Below are 17,708 nucleotides of genomic sequence, written 5' to 3'. Positions count from 1 at the left end.
ATGCCCCATTGCAAAAGGTTATGCTTACCCCTCCTTTGAAGGCTGCTGTTAGGAGCCGGGAAGATGCCCACATGCTGCCTTGGCCCACGAGGGGCTCATTCAGTCACATATATCTGTTATTGTATGACAATGGTTCTCAAACTTTCATATGCATAAGAACTACCTGAGAATGCAAATTACTAGGTTCCATTCCCAAAGATTCTGATTAGTAAGTCTAGGCTGAGGCCTGGGAATAGCTATAGTTCATGATTTTTCCCAGGTGCTTCTGATGCAGGTGAAATGAGGATGTGTTCTGAGAATGTCTTCGAAGGCAAATACACTTGGAGCCACTGAGTGCAGAAAGCTTTTATTCCTCAGTCAAAATTGAGGCTCTAGAATTACAGCCTCCCAGGGTGAAGGCAGCCAGTGCCAGCGGGACAGATGGCAGCCTCTGGTGGAAGCTGCTGCAGAACTCACAGCTTGGGCCTGTGACCCACGATCTCATCCCAGCCCTTCCGACAGGTCTGGATGATCCACTCATGCTCATCATCGTCTGTAGGGAAAGAGGAAGAGCCGGTCATGCCTGGTCCTCACCGAGACCTTGCGTGCCCTGGGAGCCCCCCGGGTGGGGTCTTCGAGTTGGAGTGCATTCCAACACAGGCTGATGGTCTGCTGGTGGCCCATGTGTTTAGCTCTGTGTGGGCAGAAGCAACCCTTTCATTTAAATCTAATCCCTCTGCAGAAGGCCTGGTCTGGGGGAAATTGAACACAAAAGGGTTTATAGTTTGTGAATGCTGCTGATGAGGCAGCTTGAGGTCCTTCAGCCCCTCTGAGCCGGTTTGATCCTGATGGGCAGTCAGAGTGGCCGCCTCACTCTCCAGTGCTCACCGGTGTGACATATCACAAATAGCAAACCCAGAGCGGTGGGGCCAGGCCTGGCTGGTAGCACTAGCACATAGTTTTAGGTCCTAGTTTCATTTCTGGGCGTTCCTTTCATGACCCTTCAAAGAACCTGAGGTTTGAGGGTCCAGGGGTCCCCCTGACTCAGGAGTCTGCCAGGGACATGCAGAGGAGCCGTGGTGGCAGCTGTAGCTATTCCCAGCCATCTGGCTCAGCTTCCTCATGGTCTCCCTGGAAAGGCAAGTCTTTCCCATCACTTTAGATGAACAGAGGCTCCAAGGTCAGGTCACTTGCCCACAGCCTGGGGCTAGTGTGTGGGAGGACCCATAATCTGAACCTAGAGTTGTCTAATTATGAAAACTGTGCTGCACAACAAAAACCTCACATAGAGTTGAATGAGTCACAGTCCTCAGTCCCACCGCACGTGATCATCCTCTCTGTGCAATACCCCTTGTGAATTTCTGTATTTTTATTTTCCCCCTTTCTCCTCCAGACCACACCCAGCCCCTCACCACAACAGGGGCCCATGCTAATGGTGGGATATAGATCCCTAAAAATGCATGTAGCTATATAAAGTATGTACTTTGTTTTGTGTCTGAATGTGTTTTTAATTTACGAAAATGGCATTGTGCTGTGAATTTCATTGTGCCGAACTTCTTTCACCCCATGGTACATTTTTAGGACCTCTTTTTGTTGCCACATGGAGTCTAGTTCTTTGCTTCTTGGCTGCCTCATGTTGCATGGGGTTGGCCCCCTCACGTTTTACTCTCCATCCTCCCAGTATCGAAGATGGAGGTTGCCTCCAATTCCCTGCTACCAGGAACAGCACTGGGACAAGCATTCAGGGATCTGTGGGAGAATTTCCCTGGGGCTACATCCCAAAAGAAGGGCCATCAATCCTGCACAGATTTTGTTCACCAGTGTTTCCAACTGAGCCTGTGCCCTTCTCTCACCACACTATTTCCTTCCTTCCTCCCTTTCTTCTCTGCTCCTTGTCCTCTGGTTCTTCTCTGGGCTATAGCATGGAGGAGTTCTGGCCTTCTCTGTACCTAGCTCAGAGCCTTCCACCTGAGATGGGTGATGAATGGTAGAAGCTCAGTAACCAGGGGTCTTCCTGAAAGCTGAGATGCAGAAGCCATCAAAAACCTGCCCTCTGAATCAGATTCCCCCTGCCCAGGGATGCCTTCTTCTCCTGTAAAAAGCCCCAGGGCCAGGGCTGAGAGATGGAGGCCCATGGACAGCCTACTGTGTGCTATTTTAGCACCGCATCTCATTGGATCTCCACCGCGGAGGGGAGAGTGCTTCCATGTTACAAAGGGGATGAGCCTGGTTCTAGGTCCCTGGCCCATGCAATTTGAGCAACTCTTTATCAGGCTTTGCAGCCTAACCTCCACCCAGAGCAGATGTGGGGATGCCAGGACCGAGGCTCCCCCCATATAACACACACATTTCTTTACCTATGATTTAAGGAAAGAGGCTTGCTGGCTAGTACACACTGGCTTTTGAAAACTGTCCTAAGTAGCCAGTGGGCCTTAGTTTCCCCTGGGCCTGCTGCCTGGCAGTCCCAGTTCAGGCTGGCAAGCCCAGGGGTGGGGAGATGGGCCGCGATGTGTCAGCACACAAGGAGTTAAGCGCTGGTGGAGCCCACTTTTGCCACACTGTGAGCAGCCTGGTTGATAATTACAGTTCTGAAGTCTCCAGGCTATTGGAATCAGTGCAGCTGCAGCCTCTTCAGCGGTAACCCCTGAAACCAGACAAACTGGGTTTATTGTGCTGAACCAGTCCTCAGGCCCCTCCCTGATCGTTACAAATTGACAGCAATGGACTTAACAGCCCTCTTCACTACCCCTTTCACTCTCTACCTGGCTGCACAGCCACCAATTTGAATCACAGATGCCTCCCCTCTGGCAGCTGCTCACCCACCCTCCTCCACCTCCCCTACGCCTCCGCGGCTCCCCTGGCCCCGCCACGCCAGGGTGAGGCTGCTGAGGCACATTTCATCAATATTTAAAATGGAATTAAACCTGTAGCTTTGATTAATGCCTCCCAGATCCCGGGAGTTGTGATTACTATTTTGCAAATTGCGATTGTTGGAATATGTTAATATGATTGTCTGAGAACATCTTCACCTTCTCAGATAATTTCCCCCTTTTTTGCAGGAGGGGAGGAGAAGGGAGGGAGAAAAAAGACGGGGGAAAAATACCTCGCAAACTCTTTAATCAATTGTAAATCATTACCTTTGGCACTATTGCCAGTGGCACAGATGGAAGGGGAGGAAGATTTCTGGTTTGGTGCATTTATCTGTAGAAGTTTTTGGCTCTTGTTGACCTCATATTCCCAGTCTGGGACACTATCTTAAGGGAATAATCTATTTGTCTTAGAACTATTTAGAATCAAGAGAATGAAAATGACACACATTTCTTAAAAAAATAGGGAATGATTACTTTGTTGTATCTTCACTTGTTTAACCAATTAATTCTAAATAGCAACTACAGGGCAGGAATCATGCTAGCTTGGGAGGAAGCAGGAGACATTCATGAAAAGTCAGGTGAAGGGACACTTAGCAACTACTGAAAATGACAGTTATAAAATCTGTATAGCAACATGGGGGAAATGTTTTTGATGAGATAATAAGCCAAAAATAATTGAGACGAGGCAAGAAGCAAACAACAACAACCAAACATAGGCAGTATGTTTCATGTAAAAATTGTGCACAGAAGAAAAATTAAAGATAATAAACTGAAATGGTTAACTCTGAGCTGTGGGACTAGAGTGGTTCTTATTTCTGGCTTTTGGTATTTCCCAAATCCTTTTCATTATCTGTTGTGTGTTGATGACAGAAAAATTTTAAATAATGATTGATTCTTCCCCTATTCTCCAATTCAATGTAATTTTATGTGTTTTGTTAACTGAAATAAAATATTTTTAAGTTCCTAAAAATGCTGACATATTCTTTAACTTCTAAAAAAGTAAAAATCCTAGCATAAATATGTTGGTAAAGATTCATTAAAATCAGAATAAACAAATTTCCTGTGCAAAAAAAAAATCCTAAATAATTTACGTACATATTCTGCCCTCAAGAGTTGAAGGAAACTCCCCTCTTCTTCGTAAGTGTGACTACATAGTGACCTCCTTCCAAAAAAGAGGACAATATGGAAAGGAAGGGGGAAGAAAGCGTAACTTCACAGAGGAAAAACTTGACCTCAGGCAGGTGTTCAAGGTCAACATCAACATCAGTAAGTCATAATGATATTTTGCACCCTTGATACCTTTGGATGAAAATGGCATTGTGCTTTTGTGGTCTTCTTCCTCAAACTCCACAGCCCCAGTCTACGAATAGGAGAACATCAGACAATTCCAGCCAAGGAACGTTCTGCAAAATACCTGACCAGTACGCTTCAAAACTATCAGACAGAGAAAATGAGAAACTGTCATACCACCGAAGAGGAGCCCAAAGAGACAAAGCTAAATGTAATGTGTCCTGAAACAGAAAATGGACACGAGGGAAAGACTAAGGAGATGGGGGTGCACTGTGGGCTTTAGTTAATGTCTGTTCATCAATTTTAATGTCAACAATAAGTGTCATATTCATGAAATATGACAAATGTACTATATAATGTAAGATGCTAATATAGGGGAAACTGGGTGTGGGGCATAGCGGGAATGCTGTACTGTATTCACAAAAGTATGTAATTTGCTCTAAAATAAAAAGATCATTCTAAAAAGTGCACGAGGATCCAGTGTGCTCCCTAACAGGCAAGATCATCTGGTATTCCAAGAGAGATGGAAGGCCCTTCACACTGCCAACCACCCAAACATAGCCATTCACTCTCTTTGGTCTCATGCTTCCATTATATTACAAATTTTCAATATCTCCTTATATAATATTTTTCTCTCCCAGGACCCAGTTTACAATAGATGCCGAATAAATGCTCTGAAGGTGGCACTGAATAAGCCTTTCATTCTGACTTGCCCCAATCGCCATCCACAAACATTCTCTGAGCACCCACTGGGCATCTGAGTCTTAACTCCAACGTCCCCTCCTCACAAGGAGCCTCAGGTCACTCCAGCTTGGCTGTTCTTCACAGCTTGCACCACTCTCCGCAATCTTCTTATTTATTATAATGTTGTCTGTCTCCCCTACCTAGACTATAAGCTCTGATGAGCTGAGGAGACTCATCTCCTTGTTCCCTGTGTGTCTCCAGTGCTTAGAGGAGTGACTGGCATATGGAGGTGTGCAGTCAATACCAGCTGAACGAAAAAATGAATCAACAAATCTATCCTGTGGTCGGGCCTGTGCTCGTGCTGGTGACAGAGAGAACTAAGACCCAGCAGCAACAGCTGCCAAGAGGCCCAGGCCAGGCACTCTTTAGTTGTATTTCTGTCTGAGGTTATAAGGCAGAAGATATCTTCTGTCAGGTTCTGAAGCTTTGTGGCCACTCACATGCCCTGCACCCATAGATCATTAGAAGAACCCGGCTTCCTATTAAACAGGAAAAGGAACTTGCTTCAGAAGAGATCCCAAATCTGACCATAAACTTCCTGATGAACACCTTTCCTGAAAAGGCTCCCCATTTCTTAGTTTTCCCTTCCTGGTTCACCTTACACCATCAAATGTGGCCACCTCCAGGTGCGGCAGTTGCCCTAATGCACCTGCTCCCCAGTGCCCCTGGGGAAAAAGCCCTTCTGTTCTGGGCCTGGCTCAGGTCCAGGGCCTCTAAGGGCATGTGAGAGGCCAAGGGCACTTGTCATTTCTAGCCTCTAGTATCTATAAAAATGAAGAAAGGTCTGAATGAGGCAGTATAAATTGTATATTTTAAACATTTATATTTGATAAATTATTCCTTTCAACAGAAACAAACAAATGTAATATGAACGTGTTATCACAGAATTTCACTCAAAAAAGTCTTAAGTTCACAGAGACTGAAAGTGGTGTGATCAGGAAAAGGGGTGTGGAGTCAGAGCTGTCTGATGAACATGGTCTTTCTTTAGTCCTGTCACAATCCAGACTTAAGGCCCTTCATGAATGTATGTGCGCTGAGCCCTGTGCCCTCCTGTCTGTCCCCTGTCCCACCCCATGGGCCTGCCTGGACATCAGCCTTCCCTGACTCAGGCTGAAGTCATGGTGGTGTTCACCAGCTTGGGGCAACCACATGGTCCTGGCACAGATTTGGCACTTAAAAAGTATTGACTCAATATATGGTAAATGAATGAATAAAGAAATGTAAATTTGGAGACATAAAAGTAATAGTTTTACCCTGTGGGATTTGGACAAAAGGAGAAGAATTTCTTCTCCTCCCTGGGCAAATGAAGCTCCCAAGAGGGCCAGGCAGGCATGCCAAGTGCAGGTCCAGGGCGCCAGCTGTGTTGCCTGGAGGCCATAGATCAGGCAGCCTCACCACACGGAGAGGCTGAGCTGCCTAGGATCATACCTGAGCACTAACTACACTTGAAGCTCAAAGCTTGCCTGGCCTGTGACCTGCTTCACAGCAAAGGTGGGGAGGGGCCAGTCTGCAAAGGGAACAAGCATGCTGGGCCTGCTGAGGATGAGTGACGTCAGTGCAGTGTGCAGGACAGTATAGAAGAAGAGATCCTGAAAGTCTCAGAATAGCTGCAGGGAAACAGTGATTCCCAGATGGTCAACAGGGAGAGAGACAGCATGGCATGGTGCTTAAGAACATGCTCTGGCTTTGGTGCTCAGTGCCACTAGTTTGGGTAAGTGGCCTCACCTCCATGGGTCTCATTCCCTCATCTGTGAATGTGTCTGCCTGGAAGGTTTGCTGGGAGGATCCAGTGAGATCTTTCCTGAATAGAGCTTCACAATGCTTGGTGCACAGGCAATGCCAAAAAACAAACAAACAAACAAACAAAAAACGAAGAAAACCAGAAGCTGCCTTGCAAGGTGAGACTTCTGGGTGCAAAGCATGGACTGGAAGGAGTTCTGGTATCAGACAGGCCTAGGTCAGGTAGTGAGCCTTCAGCTTGCTTGGTGATAGAGGACAGGCCACTCTGAATCTCTGAGCTGAGTTCCTGTCGTACTTTGGGTTGAAACTGACTTCCTGCAGAGGGCACAGTGAGGCCTAGAGACCCAGGAAGTAGAAACTACAATCATCCCTCTGATGGGTCCTTAATTCCCAAACTAGATGCCTACAAGGGACCATCCTTAAAGGACTCACCAGGACACCCCTAGGACTTCTGGTTCCCTGCCAGGATGTGGGGAGCTAAGAGAGGAGAAGGTCTTTACACAGGATCAACATCATAAGGATCAAGCACGATAGCTCAGTTAATGAGTTTTATTCAAAGCCAGGAGGGCAGGCCGGGGCAGGTGAGCCCAGGAAGGGTAAATAGGTGGATTGGGGTCACTGGGTACCCCACCTCTTGGCACACCTTTGGGCTAGGCACATCTGCGGTCACCATGGATATGCAGGTCCTGCCTGTGAGTTGGGGGTGGGATGGGGGCTGGGAAAGGGAGAAGACCCAGAAGAAACTGAGTCTGGCCAGGGGCAGAGAAAGAGCCACCTAGGGGGCCTGGCTCTGTGTATTTCGTCCTTCCTCAGTGAATGTGAAAAGGTTGCCCCCACTTAAGACGAGGAAGTAAGGTGGAGGTTTAGAAGGGTGCAATAATTTGCTGTTCCTTCAGGGCAGAGGGGAAGGCTCAGTGTGCTCTGGTACTGGTCACAATTGGTGAAGCAGGGAGTGTGTGCACATGCACAAAGGTGTGTGCTTCCATCCAGTTTTTCTCACACAGAAGAGTGAATTGGTGTGTGTGCCTAGGGGTCTGAAGTCTGTGTGAGATCACACGCAGAGGGAGGAGGCACTGCCCACCTGCAGAGGGCCCTGTGCTCATCCAAGATGCCCAGACCGGCAGTGAGCCTGGAGCCAGGCCAGGCACAGGAGCAAGAGGGTTTCTATCATGGGGGGCTGCTCTCTTTCTTGGGGTCAAGGCCCATCCTAAAAAAAACTCTAGGCTGGGATCCCGCCTATGGGCTGCTCCCACACCCTCTGGCAAAGGCAGGGCTGTGTAGGCAGGTGCGGCAGGGCCACAGGGAGGGTGGCAACACCCAGGCCTCCCTGTCATGACTCCTGACAAGAAAGAGGCTTTGAACTTCACTGGCAATGGTGGTGGCCAGAGGCCAAGGCCACAGCATCGTCAATATTGACTAAGGGGTCATTGCCCAGGCAGAGCCTCCAAGGGCTGGTGGGAGGCCTTGGGGCTGCTCTTGCTTTTCCCTGTAAAGAATCATCTTTGGGGGTGGGTGGGGGCTGCAGGTGAATTAGGGCAAGCCACTTCATCTGCTGGGAACCAGAGGTGCAGGGCCCAGCACCCACCAGCTTTTCAAGGCCTATTCAAATGTAAGAGGCTTGGAAAAAATGATTGACTCTAAAAAATCAAAAAGAGAAACCGTAAAACTGAAATTAATAAATGTTCTAATTAATACATTCAGATCTGATTAATTAAACTTAGAAAGCAAACAATTTCATTATACTTGAATTCCCATTTGCAGGCTCTATTTCTTCATTTTGCCAGAATTTTCCAGCATGCATATGACTCTCAAGAAATCACAGCCAATTGTTAAACTTGTAGTTAAGCAATTAACCAAGCAAAGTTAAAAGGATCCTTTCAAAGTTTTAAGAGCAAAAAAAAAAAAAAAAAAAATGTGTATTCAATGTGGGAGTGTGGTTACATTGTGTTTTAATATATTGAAATAATTGGGGTAGGGTCTCTAAGGTCAGGCAGCAGGATTAGGGATATCACTGGGGAGGGGTGAGTCGGGCAGGGGATAGAGCTGCCTGGTATTAGGAAGCCCTTCTGTGTGTCAGGTGTGATGCCTGGCAGGCACTCTGCATGCCCCTTCTCACGCAGTCCTCAAACACCTCTGTGAATGTGTTCTCTCAGTTGTATGGTGGCACCCAGTTGATAGGTATGGGGAAAATGCCCAGAGTCACAATGAGCCTTGGAAATCTCTTAGGGAGCCCTAAGCTGGAGAAGAACATCTCATTAAGTGCCACACAGCCATTCTTCTGACATTGCTGGGACAGTTACTCCTGCTGTTGAGGTGTAGATGCATAGTGAGCTTGTATTTGTGAGCAATACAGATCCTTAAATACTAGAGCAAGGTAATCCCAGGATTGGAGGCACCCAGGGACAGAGGTCACCGACTCAGGCCCTCACACTCCCACCAGAGCAAGTGTGTGCTGGGTGGAGGGTGCACATTCACCAGCACTGTCTATAGCTATTCTTCTTGCTTCCTGCTTTTATTTTATGAGTACTAATAATTGGATTTGTGTTTGCTAACCACATTCATGTTACCTAGCCACCCTACTTAGGCAGCTCAGAGAAGCCAAGTGCCACAGATACTCTGTCAGTGTAGCCTTGCTCACTCCTGCTCTCTGGCTGCATGTAGACAATGGACTGAAGGTGGCCTAGCAGTTGGGAGCCCATTGTTCAGTTGGCAGATGCTGAGGACTCCATTAGGCCAGGGTTGTGGGGACACTGAGTGATGGTAAGTAGGAATCTACAAAACTCCATGCAAGACTAGAATTCATTGAGTCCTTGAAGCAATCTGCAAATTCAATGCTGTCATATGTTTTGCAGGGAGGGTACGGAGACTCAGAGAGGTGAAGATATATTCCTGAGCTCACACAGCTAGTGAGTGGATGCAGGGTCATAGTCAAGTCTGTCTTCAGAGCTGCTACCCATGGTCACTACCCACTTCCCTGAGAAACCTTTCTACAACTCCAGGCCTTACTGCTTGCTGTCTGAAGGACAGATGCCAAACTCCCCAACCAGCACTCAAGGCCCTAGCTCCCTCTGCCTCGAATGCCCCACCCAGACCCACTGCTGTACTCCTGTCAAAACCCGAAGGAGGCCTCCTTGATTCCTCCCTGACCCCCAAAACACAGGCAGATCTCAGGGCTCCATCCTGAGTTCCCCGGGCCCCTGGATCTCTCTGTGCATTTGTCCATGCTGTTCCTTCCCTTCTGTGCAACAAAATCCTGCCCTTTAAGGCCTGGCCGGGCACCTCCTTGTCCAGGACATCATCTCGACTAGGCTGGGGACATGCTCACTCTTCTTTGTGCTCCCTCAGCCAATGTGATTCTGGCTGTGGTAGCACCAGAGAAACAGGGGCACACCTCACTTTTAGGGGGAGACAACCTCATGTTGGATATTTCAAATTAAACATAAGCATAAATATGACAAGGACTAGAGAGTTGTGTTGGGCTGCCTTCCTCATGTGTCTTGGATGGTCTGTGTTATTTTTATTACTAAACTATATTTATTACTAAACTATATTTAATACTAAGCTATATTACTAAACTAAACTCAGGCCCCACCCAGGCTTCTGTCCAGAGAACACCCAACCCAGTCCTGTGACCATCTGTTTACGCATCTGGTTTGTGGGGTAGGTGCTGGGTCTGGCTCCTACCTGAAAAATCCTAGTGTACACAGTGGCTCAGTGAAGGCCTGTGTCTGTGGGGAGCTTGGGAGTCCAAGGCTCTAGATGGATAAGAAATGATGCAGATGATGAGGCCACATTTAGAACAGAATGCCAAGGGCAAGTCAGATCAGGAACCTGCAGGCCTCTGGACCAGTTTTGAAACTGACATCAAAAGCAGATGGGCAGAGGACACAGGGCAGCATGCCAAGGTGACAGTAGCTCCTCCTTTGGATGTGAAGTTAGGGAGGCCCCTGCTTTTCAACTTTTTACCCCAGGGTGCAAAATAACCACCATTTCAATGGCTGATATGTACCAAGCACTCGGCTGGGTGAGTTCTGTTCTCTACCCCTAGCATTTTCTCCTTCATGCTCACATAACCCTGTGGGAAGGGTCCTATTTTTATCCCCATTTTCCAGATGAAGAAACTGAAGCTCAGAGAAGTTAGAGACTAGCTCAAGGTCACACAGCTAGTAAGCAGATCTGGCTGACTCTATGCCCAGCTCCTAATCTGTCCGCCTCTCTTAGACCTGAGGTTGAGCCAAAGGCTCTAACTTCCAGAGTATGAGCTGAGGATGAGGTGAGGTGCTTGCCCCATGGGCTTTGGCCCTGCATGCACTTCTATTAAAGGAGACAAACAAACCATGCTGGTGCTGGCTGGGCTGACTCCAGCCACGGAAGGGGCTCCAGACTGCTGTGGGGGCGGGGGACACATTGTTACTGATGGGCACTATGGCTGGAGGGGGATTTCCAGGGCCTGTGAAGTTGGGCTCAAGGGGCAACTCTGCAGGTCAGGGAGGGGCGGGCAGGGGCAGGCTGTTACTCTTAGAGTAGAGATCTTGTCAGGAGCCTATGGATGGCTTCCAGGTGGCCAATCCTGCCTTCTGTGGGCAAACTTCTGCTGATAGGTTCCAAAAACTGGGTAGAATATTCATAGTTTGGCCTAGATTCTTAGAGAGGTTCATGACACAGAAAGGCCACAGCATGTCTCATTGGTTCAGAGTGTGGCCTCTGGTGTCAGAGAGATCTGGGTTCCAATTCTGATTCTTCCCTTTAATAGAAGCAAGACAAGTAAATAATCTACTTCTTGAGGCTTGGTTTCCCCATCTGCCAAAGAGGGAGAATGGCATTTCTTCAAAGGACTGGAATGTGATAAGTCCCTGGCAGTGGAGGCTTCGATGCTCAGAGCTTCCCTTCCTACCCCTTTTGCTTATAGCAAATGCCATGTCTGCTGGCAGCGACGTGCGATCGCAAGGGCATTTCATTTGGCAGTAACGAGTGTGATATTATCCCTCCACAAAGCCTTCATTACAGTGCTGCTGACAATACCACAGATAAAGCAGGGATGCCCCTGCGTGCCAGCCTCCAGGTGATTATCACATTTGGGTAAATTGCCTTTTGTCTTGCTGGAGAGATGACGGGAGGGAGCTGTGCGGGAGACTCACTCTGCCATTTTGCAGAAACTGCTAGGGAGGCATCATGGAGAGGTAGCTGGGTTTTCAGAAAGAGCTGTGGCTGGCAGTGGGAAAGCAGGGCTCTGGCCCCAGCTCTACATGGCCAGGCTGTGTGGGGTCGGGCATGTGATTTGCCTTCTAGATCTCAGGTTTCTCACCTGAGAAAGGCTGTGATTTCAGATTGGTTTGGTAGAGGCATTGAAAGTCTCTTGGTCATTGGCCAGGTTTTTTGTTTGTCTGATTCTGTGGTTCTGGTATGGGAACCAGGGCCTCACGCATGCTAGGCAAGTGCTCTACACTGAGCCACCTCCCTCCTCAGCACTCTGGCCATTTTTTTTTTTTTTTTTTTTAAAGACAGGGCCTCACTATGTTGCCCAGGCTTGACTCAAACTCCTGAGCTCAAGTGATCCTATTTTTCTGTGTTATCATGAGGATTAGATGAAATGAAATAAAATAATGCCTGTAATGTGCTTACATCAGCACCTGGAACATAGCAAGCAGGCAGTAAACACTGGTTATTATTATTGTCTTTATTTTTCACCTGAAATTGAACATGGATACTTCTGTATATCAATAAGGTTTATTTCTCTGCTGCTATTTTTTAATGTCTACATGGTATTCTATTGTAAGAATATACCGTATGTAATTTAACTAGTCTACTTCTGTTGGACATTTGAGGTGTTCCCAGTTTTCAACGTGTTTAAACAATGCCAGAGCTGGGTACGGTGGTGCACACCTGTGTAATCCCATCTACTAAGGCTAAAGCAGGAGGATTGCAAGTTCAAGGCCATCCTCAGCAACATAGTGAGACTGTCTCCAAAAATAAAAAGGGCTTAGGACATAGCTCCCTGGTAGAGCTCCCCTGGGTTCAGTGTCTCATACTACAAAACCCACCAACTACAATAATGCCAAGAAACTTTAGAAGGCCAAAGTGGTCTTTCATTTCTAGGTGTTCGCTCTGCAGCTTAAGTGTCACCCTCTTCTAAATTGTCTGGGGAGCAGATAAACACCAATGCTGGGGCTTCTTGCCCATACCTCTTTGAAGAGATGATCTTGGAGCTGGCCAGGCAGAGTGGAAAGAGAAAAACCTTGGAAGGAGATGAGACTGAGTGTGAATCCTATTCCTGCAAATTTCCTGGGGAAATTCTTTACCTCACCAAGCCTCAGTTTCTTCATTTGTCAAACCAGGCTCCCAGGAGGATTCCCCTCCTCCTCTATGGGAGTGTCCAGGGCATGGTAAATGCTCCCTCAGTGTTACCTTTCATTGCCATCGTCATCTTCATCTTCCTCGTTCTCATCCTGGGTGAAGCCCCTGACACCTCCCAAAGACTCTGAATCACACAGTAGGTCACTGCTAAGACCCCAATTCACACCCCTTCTTTCCAGTGTCCACTTAACAGTGTACATTCAAACGAGGCTTACGGTTGATTTTAAATTCTGTCTGGAACCCATAGGTTCAAACGCAAAAAGGCCCTCTCTGCAAATAATCACTGGTGTGTGATATTTTTAAGAAGCCAAAGCCATTGTTTCTGATTGAAGGAAAGTTGGTGCTATTTTGAAGAGCAGCGCGATTAAGCGGTGGCGTTATCTCTTTAACCATTGGGAATTATATGCTGTTTGAAAGATTTGTGAGCTCTAGGACATTTGCCAGATGTGCTTGATTCGACATTTCAGACAACAAAGGGGATAATGTTGGCGGGAATCTTGACGGCATTTCTGATGATCAGGATATTCTTTGAGGATGGTACTGAGACCTTTCGGGGAAGAATTTCAGCTTTCACATAAACTAATTTGGGATGCTCACTCTCTGTCTTCCACAAAGCAAATTTAGTTCATTGTTAGTTGTATATGTTAAAATGGTTATGAGGGTTTTTTCTTTGAATATTAATAATGTGCCTTTCATCGGAGACACTCGCATGGGGTATCATTAATTGGGGGGAGGGAGTAAGGATTAGTGGTGCAGTTATTTTGCAAATGATTCCTACGAGTAACGTTGAGGCAAGCAACAGTGACATGAAAGAAATACACGTACAAACCGCCAACACGGCTCGGGCTTAGCCTTCCTGAGAGGATTGAAAGAGACATGTAGGAGGGGGCAGGGTTAGTTAATCTCCCAATTTCCCATCATATTAAAGGCAATTATCTCAAATATCTTCAAATGCTTCCTTACTGGCTCTCAGTGTATAAAGAAAGGACCGCTTTTCAAATAAGGTAGTATCTCATTCTAGGGACCATAATGTTTTTGTCTTAAGACTCTAAAAGGACCTTTTCATTCATTTAGGAAGCTTACTGAGCTCCCGATGCATTCTAGGAATTGTGCCTGGTGGAGGAACAACTATGAATCAGACATGCCCCTGTCTAGATAAATATGCATACAGAATAAATTAGGGCAATGCTGGCAAGAAGGACAAAAGGAACAGTATATTAGTCAGTTTCCTGTTACTATAACAGAATACTTGTGACAACTTATAAAGAGAAAAGTTTTATTTAATTCATGCTTCTGAAGGTTCCAGTCCAAGACTGGGCAGCCCTGTTGCTTTGGGCATCTGGTTAGGGCAAAATATCATGGCAGGAGCACATGGTTGAGCAAATAGCTTGTGATGACAAGCCAGAAAGCCAAGTGGAAAGACTGAGGGTCTCCTTGGATGGCGTGTGCCCAATGGCCTAAAGACCTCCTATAAAACCCCACCTTCTAAATGACCATAGCATTTCCTAATAGTACCACCCTAGGTACTGAGCCTCCAAAAATGGACCTTGGGGGATACTACCCATAGTCAGAACACTTCAAACAGGCTTTTGGAAGATTTGGGTTCAAATCTAATTTTGTCACAAGTTGTGTAACCATGATCAAGTTATTAACCCATCTGAGACCAGGTATCACTAATTATGGCTCATGCAAATTACCCTATTGAAAAGAGTGGGTGAGGACTGGGGTTGTGGTTCAGTGGTAGAATGCTTACCTAGCATGTGTGAGGCACTGGGTTCGATCCTCAGCACCACATAAAAATAAAATAAAGGTATTGTGTGTGTGTGTGTGTGTGTGTGTGTGTGTGTGTGAGAGAGAGAGAGAGAGAGAGAGAGAGAGAGAGAGCAGGTGAGATAAGCTGGTAAGCTCCTCCACAAGGAGCATTCCTTTTCCACCTCCCGTCTCTGAGTGTGGATGAGCAGGGGAAGCTGCACACCTTTCTTTGGTGATTACTAACAAAGATGTCATGGCTTTCTGTTATTTGCTAAGCACTGACAGATGAGGAGGAAGGTGATAGGTGGAGAAAGGAGGAAGGGCAATCTGTGCTGGGGGAATATGTAAGGGGGTAAAATGTGCAGGATTTGTGTCCCAATGCATGTCAGCTAGCCTGGCTGGACTAGGACAGGGGATAGAAGAGGTCAGAGAATGGAAGATGGACCTTCAAAATTAGGCCAGGACTGAGAGCCTGCAGACCCCAAACTCCCACCAGCATTTCATTTCCCAAGTGAAAAACCTGTGGAGGCAGAAGGATTGAGAATATCTAATCACATTTGTCTCCCTAGAGACTTCTTTGCTCTGCAGCAGTTAGAAAAAGCTTAACAAACATCAGGGCTTAACTTTCTTCTCTCTCCTCCAGCCTGAGTGAACAATTATCCTAACACCAGACACAACCACCAATCACTGCACACCTGTCCTGGCCCAGGTGCTGTACTATGTATTTTGCATACTGAATCTCATCTTTCCTAACCACAACTCCTCCAGAGAGGTATACTGCCCATTTTACAGATGAGGAAACTGACGTTCTGGTAGCAAAAGTAATCTACTTATGATCACACAGCTGGTCCATGGTGGACTGGGGACTAGAGGTCCAAACCCAAGCAATTTCAAGAATTGGAACAACCAAACAAAAACTTTGCAGACCAGTTGTGATCTGAGAGTCACTGGGTTGAGACCTCTGATGGCTGTTAAGCTGCTTTGAAAACTTGAGAGTGCCTAGAAATTCAGTAGATTGCTTTCATTATTCAGAATAATAAGTTGTCTATTATGTGCCAGGTACTGAATTTTGTAGAATTGGTTGAAGAATAGGAGGGACTTGCAAACAGGTGCTCTGCCTGCTTGCTTGCTTTTTCTTTTACACTTAATCAGCTCCAGCTCATGGGGCTTGTGTGAGATGCTGGGGACATAGTGAGATTCAGATAGTCACATGGTTCCTGTCCTGAAGCGGCTCCCAAATAAAGATACTTCCACTGTCACTGGATAAGTACTGTTAGGGAGGCTCAGGAAGGCTACAGAGGATAGACCTCTAATGCAGTCATGGCAGTGGAAAGGGCCAGGTGGGTCAGGGAAGGCTGTCTAGAAAAATACTCTACAATGGCTAGTCCTGACTACTACAGGGACTATGAACTAATTTAGTGCATAGCAACCTATATTTAACAAAAATAGAGGAGAAAAAAACCATAATACATTGTATATGCAAAGATACACACATGTGCATGCATGCATGTGTATGTGGGAGAGAGAACGGGGCCATGATGTAAAATTCTTTACTGTGAGCTATATAGTCAGAATATGTTGCCTGCCCTGATCCTTTGGCATGTTGTTGGTGTTCAAAGCCTTTTCGAGGAGTGGAAGGATGGGTTTAAATTTTTGTAGGCTGAGGCAGGGGGATGGCTTGTGCCCAGGAGTTCAAGGTCTGCGTGGGCAGCAAAGCAAGATCCCATCCCTCACACAAAAGAAAAATGATTTGCACAGCAATCCAGCAAGGTACCACCCTTCCCAATTAAGAAAGACGTTCTCCAACACCCACATCCAGTAAATTGAGCATGTTTTTAGTTCAGCAGCAGCTGGGTTTTATCAGTTAGGCCTAAAGCAAGCTTCTGACTAGGGAAAATGAGCCCACAGGAGACAAGGAAAGAGGCGAGGAGGTCTGAAGAGAGGCCTGAAGGGGAACCGAAGGCAACTCTTTGCTGGTGCCCCAGTCTGTGACCTGCTAAAAAAATAAGTGCCCAGCCCTGACCCACCCAAGTGGCATGGCTTCATAATAGCAGTGGCAGAGGCACTGTGTTTACTCTGGGATGGCCTCAGTCACCCACGCCAGGCCCAGAGAGCCACCAGCTCCTGCCTTAGGATGCCAACAGGAAGCACTGTTTATGGAGGCAGATTGGAGAGAAAGGCCCTGAGCAAGACAAGATGGACAGAGTGCAGGTCAGTCCCTTGCAGGGGGACGTGAGTCAGGGGTAATGACTAGGTGTCCAGGAACAGAGGCTCCCTTTTAGTGGTTTTCAGGACACTCTGAACTTGGTCCATCTTATAATATCAGGACCAAAATATCCTTTGGCTATATTCTCCTCCATCCTCGACTCTTAAGGTTGGAAGCACCCTAGAAATTATCCAGCCCAACTCCCTCATTTTACACATGAAGAGAAAGGGGCCCAGAGAGGGAAGGCACTGATACAAGGCAGCCGGCAGGCAGCTCGAGAGGTAGGGCCAGGACTGGGAATCCAGATGCCCCTCTCCCACCATCTCACCAGAAAGGTCTTCTATCTAATTTTGCCCGCTTTGACCTCTTCTCTAAACAGAGAAGTCTTTCTAAAGGACAAAGCACTTACTAGGCTATTTGCTAAGACCTTCCCTTAGTCCCCACTGTCACATGGCGAAAAGACACTCAAGATCTTTCCCACTGCTGTAACCTGGACTCTTGGGCTTCCTCTCTTGCTCTTTTCCCACCCACATATCATAATCTCATGATCCTGAACCACTTGGGCTCCCTTGAGGTAAAACATTCTCTCCCAACTCTAAGCTTTTACATGTGCTGTTCCCTCTGGTTTTAACACTCTTCCCAACTTTGGGTATTTGTCTGCCCTTTTCTAGGTTTCTGAATAGATTCTGGTTATTCCAAAAAACCTCCCTGGCCTGCTGGCCTCCAGACTTAGGTGTCCCCACTGACTTCTCTGGCAGCGACTCTATTATTAT

General features: G+C 46.9%; 1 protein-coding gene across 1 annotated transcript in view; it reads right to left on the bottom strand.

The window, feature by feature from the left end:
* Positions 1-452: 452 nt before the first annotated feature.
* Morn5 (MORN repeat containing 5) overlaps positions 453-17,708 on the bottom strand; it is a 31,927-nt gene continuing 14,671 nt past the window's right edge. The window contains exon 5 of the mRNA XM_077797361.1: positions 453-532. Within this exon, the coding sequence (XP_077653487.1) occupies positions 453-532 (80 nt within the window). The remainder of the gene's footprint in view (positions 533-17,708) is intronic.

Source organism: Urocitellus parryii, chromosome 4, assembly GCF_045843805.1.
Source record: "Urocitellus parryii isolate mUroPar1 chromosome 4, mUroPar1.hap1, whole genome shotgun sequence".
In the NCBI taxonomy this organism is placed as follows: Eukaryota; Metazoa; Chordata; class Mammalia; order Rodentia; family Sciuridae; genus Urocitellus; species Urocitellus parryii.
Note: the sequence above shows the minus strand (reverse complement) of the source record. Positions and strands in the feature narration are given on the sequence as shown.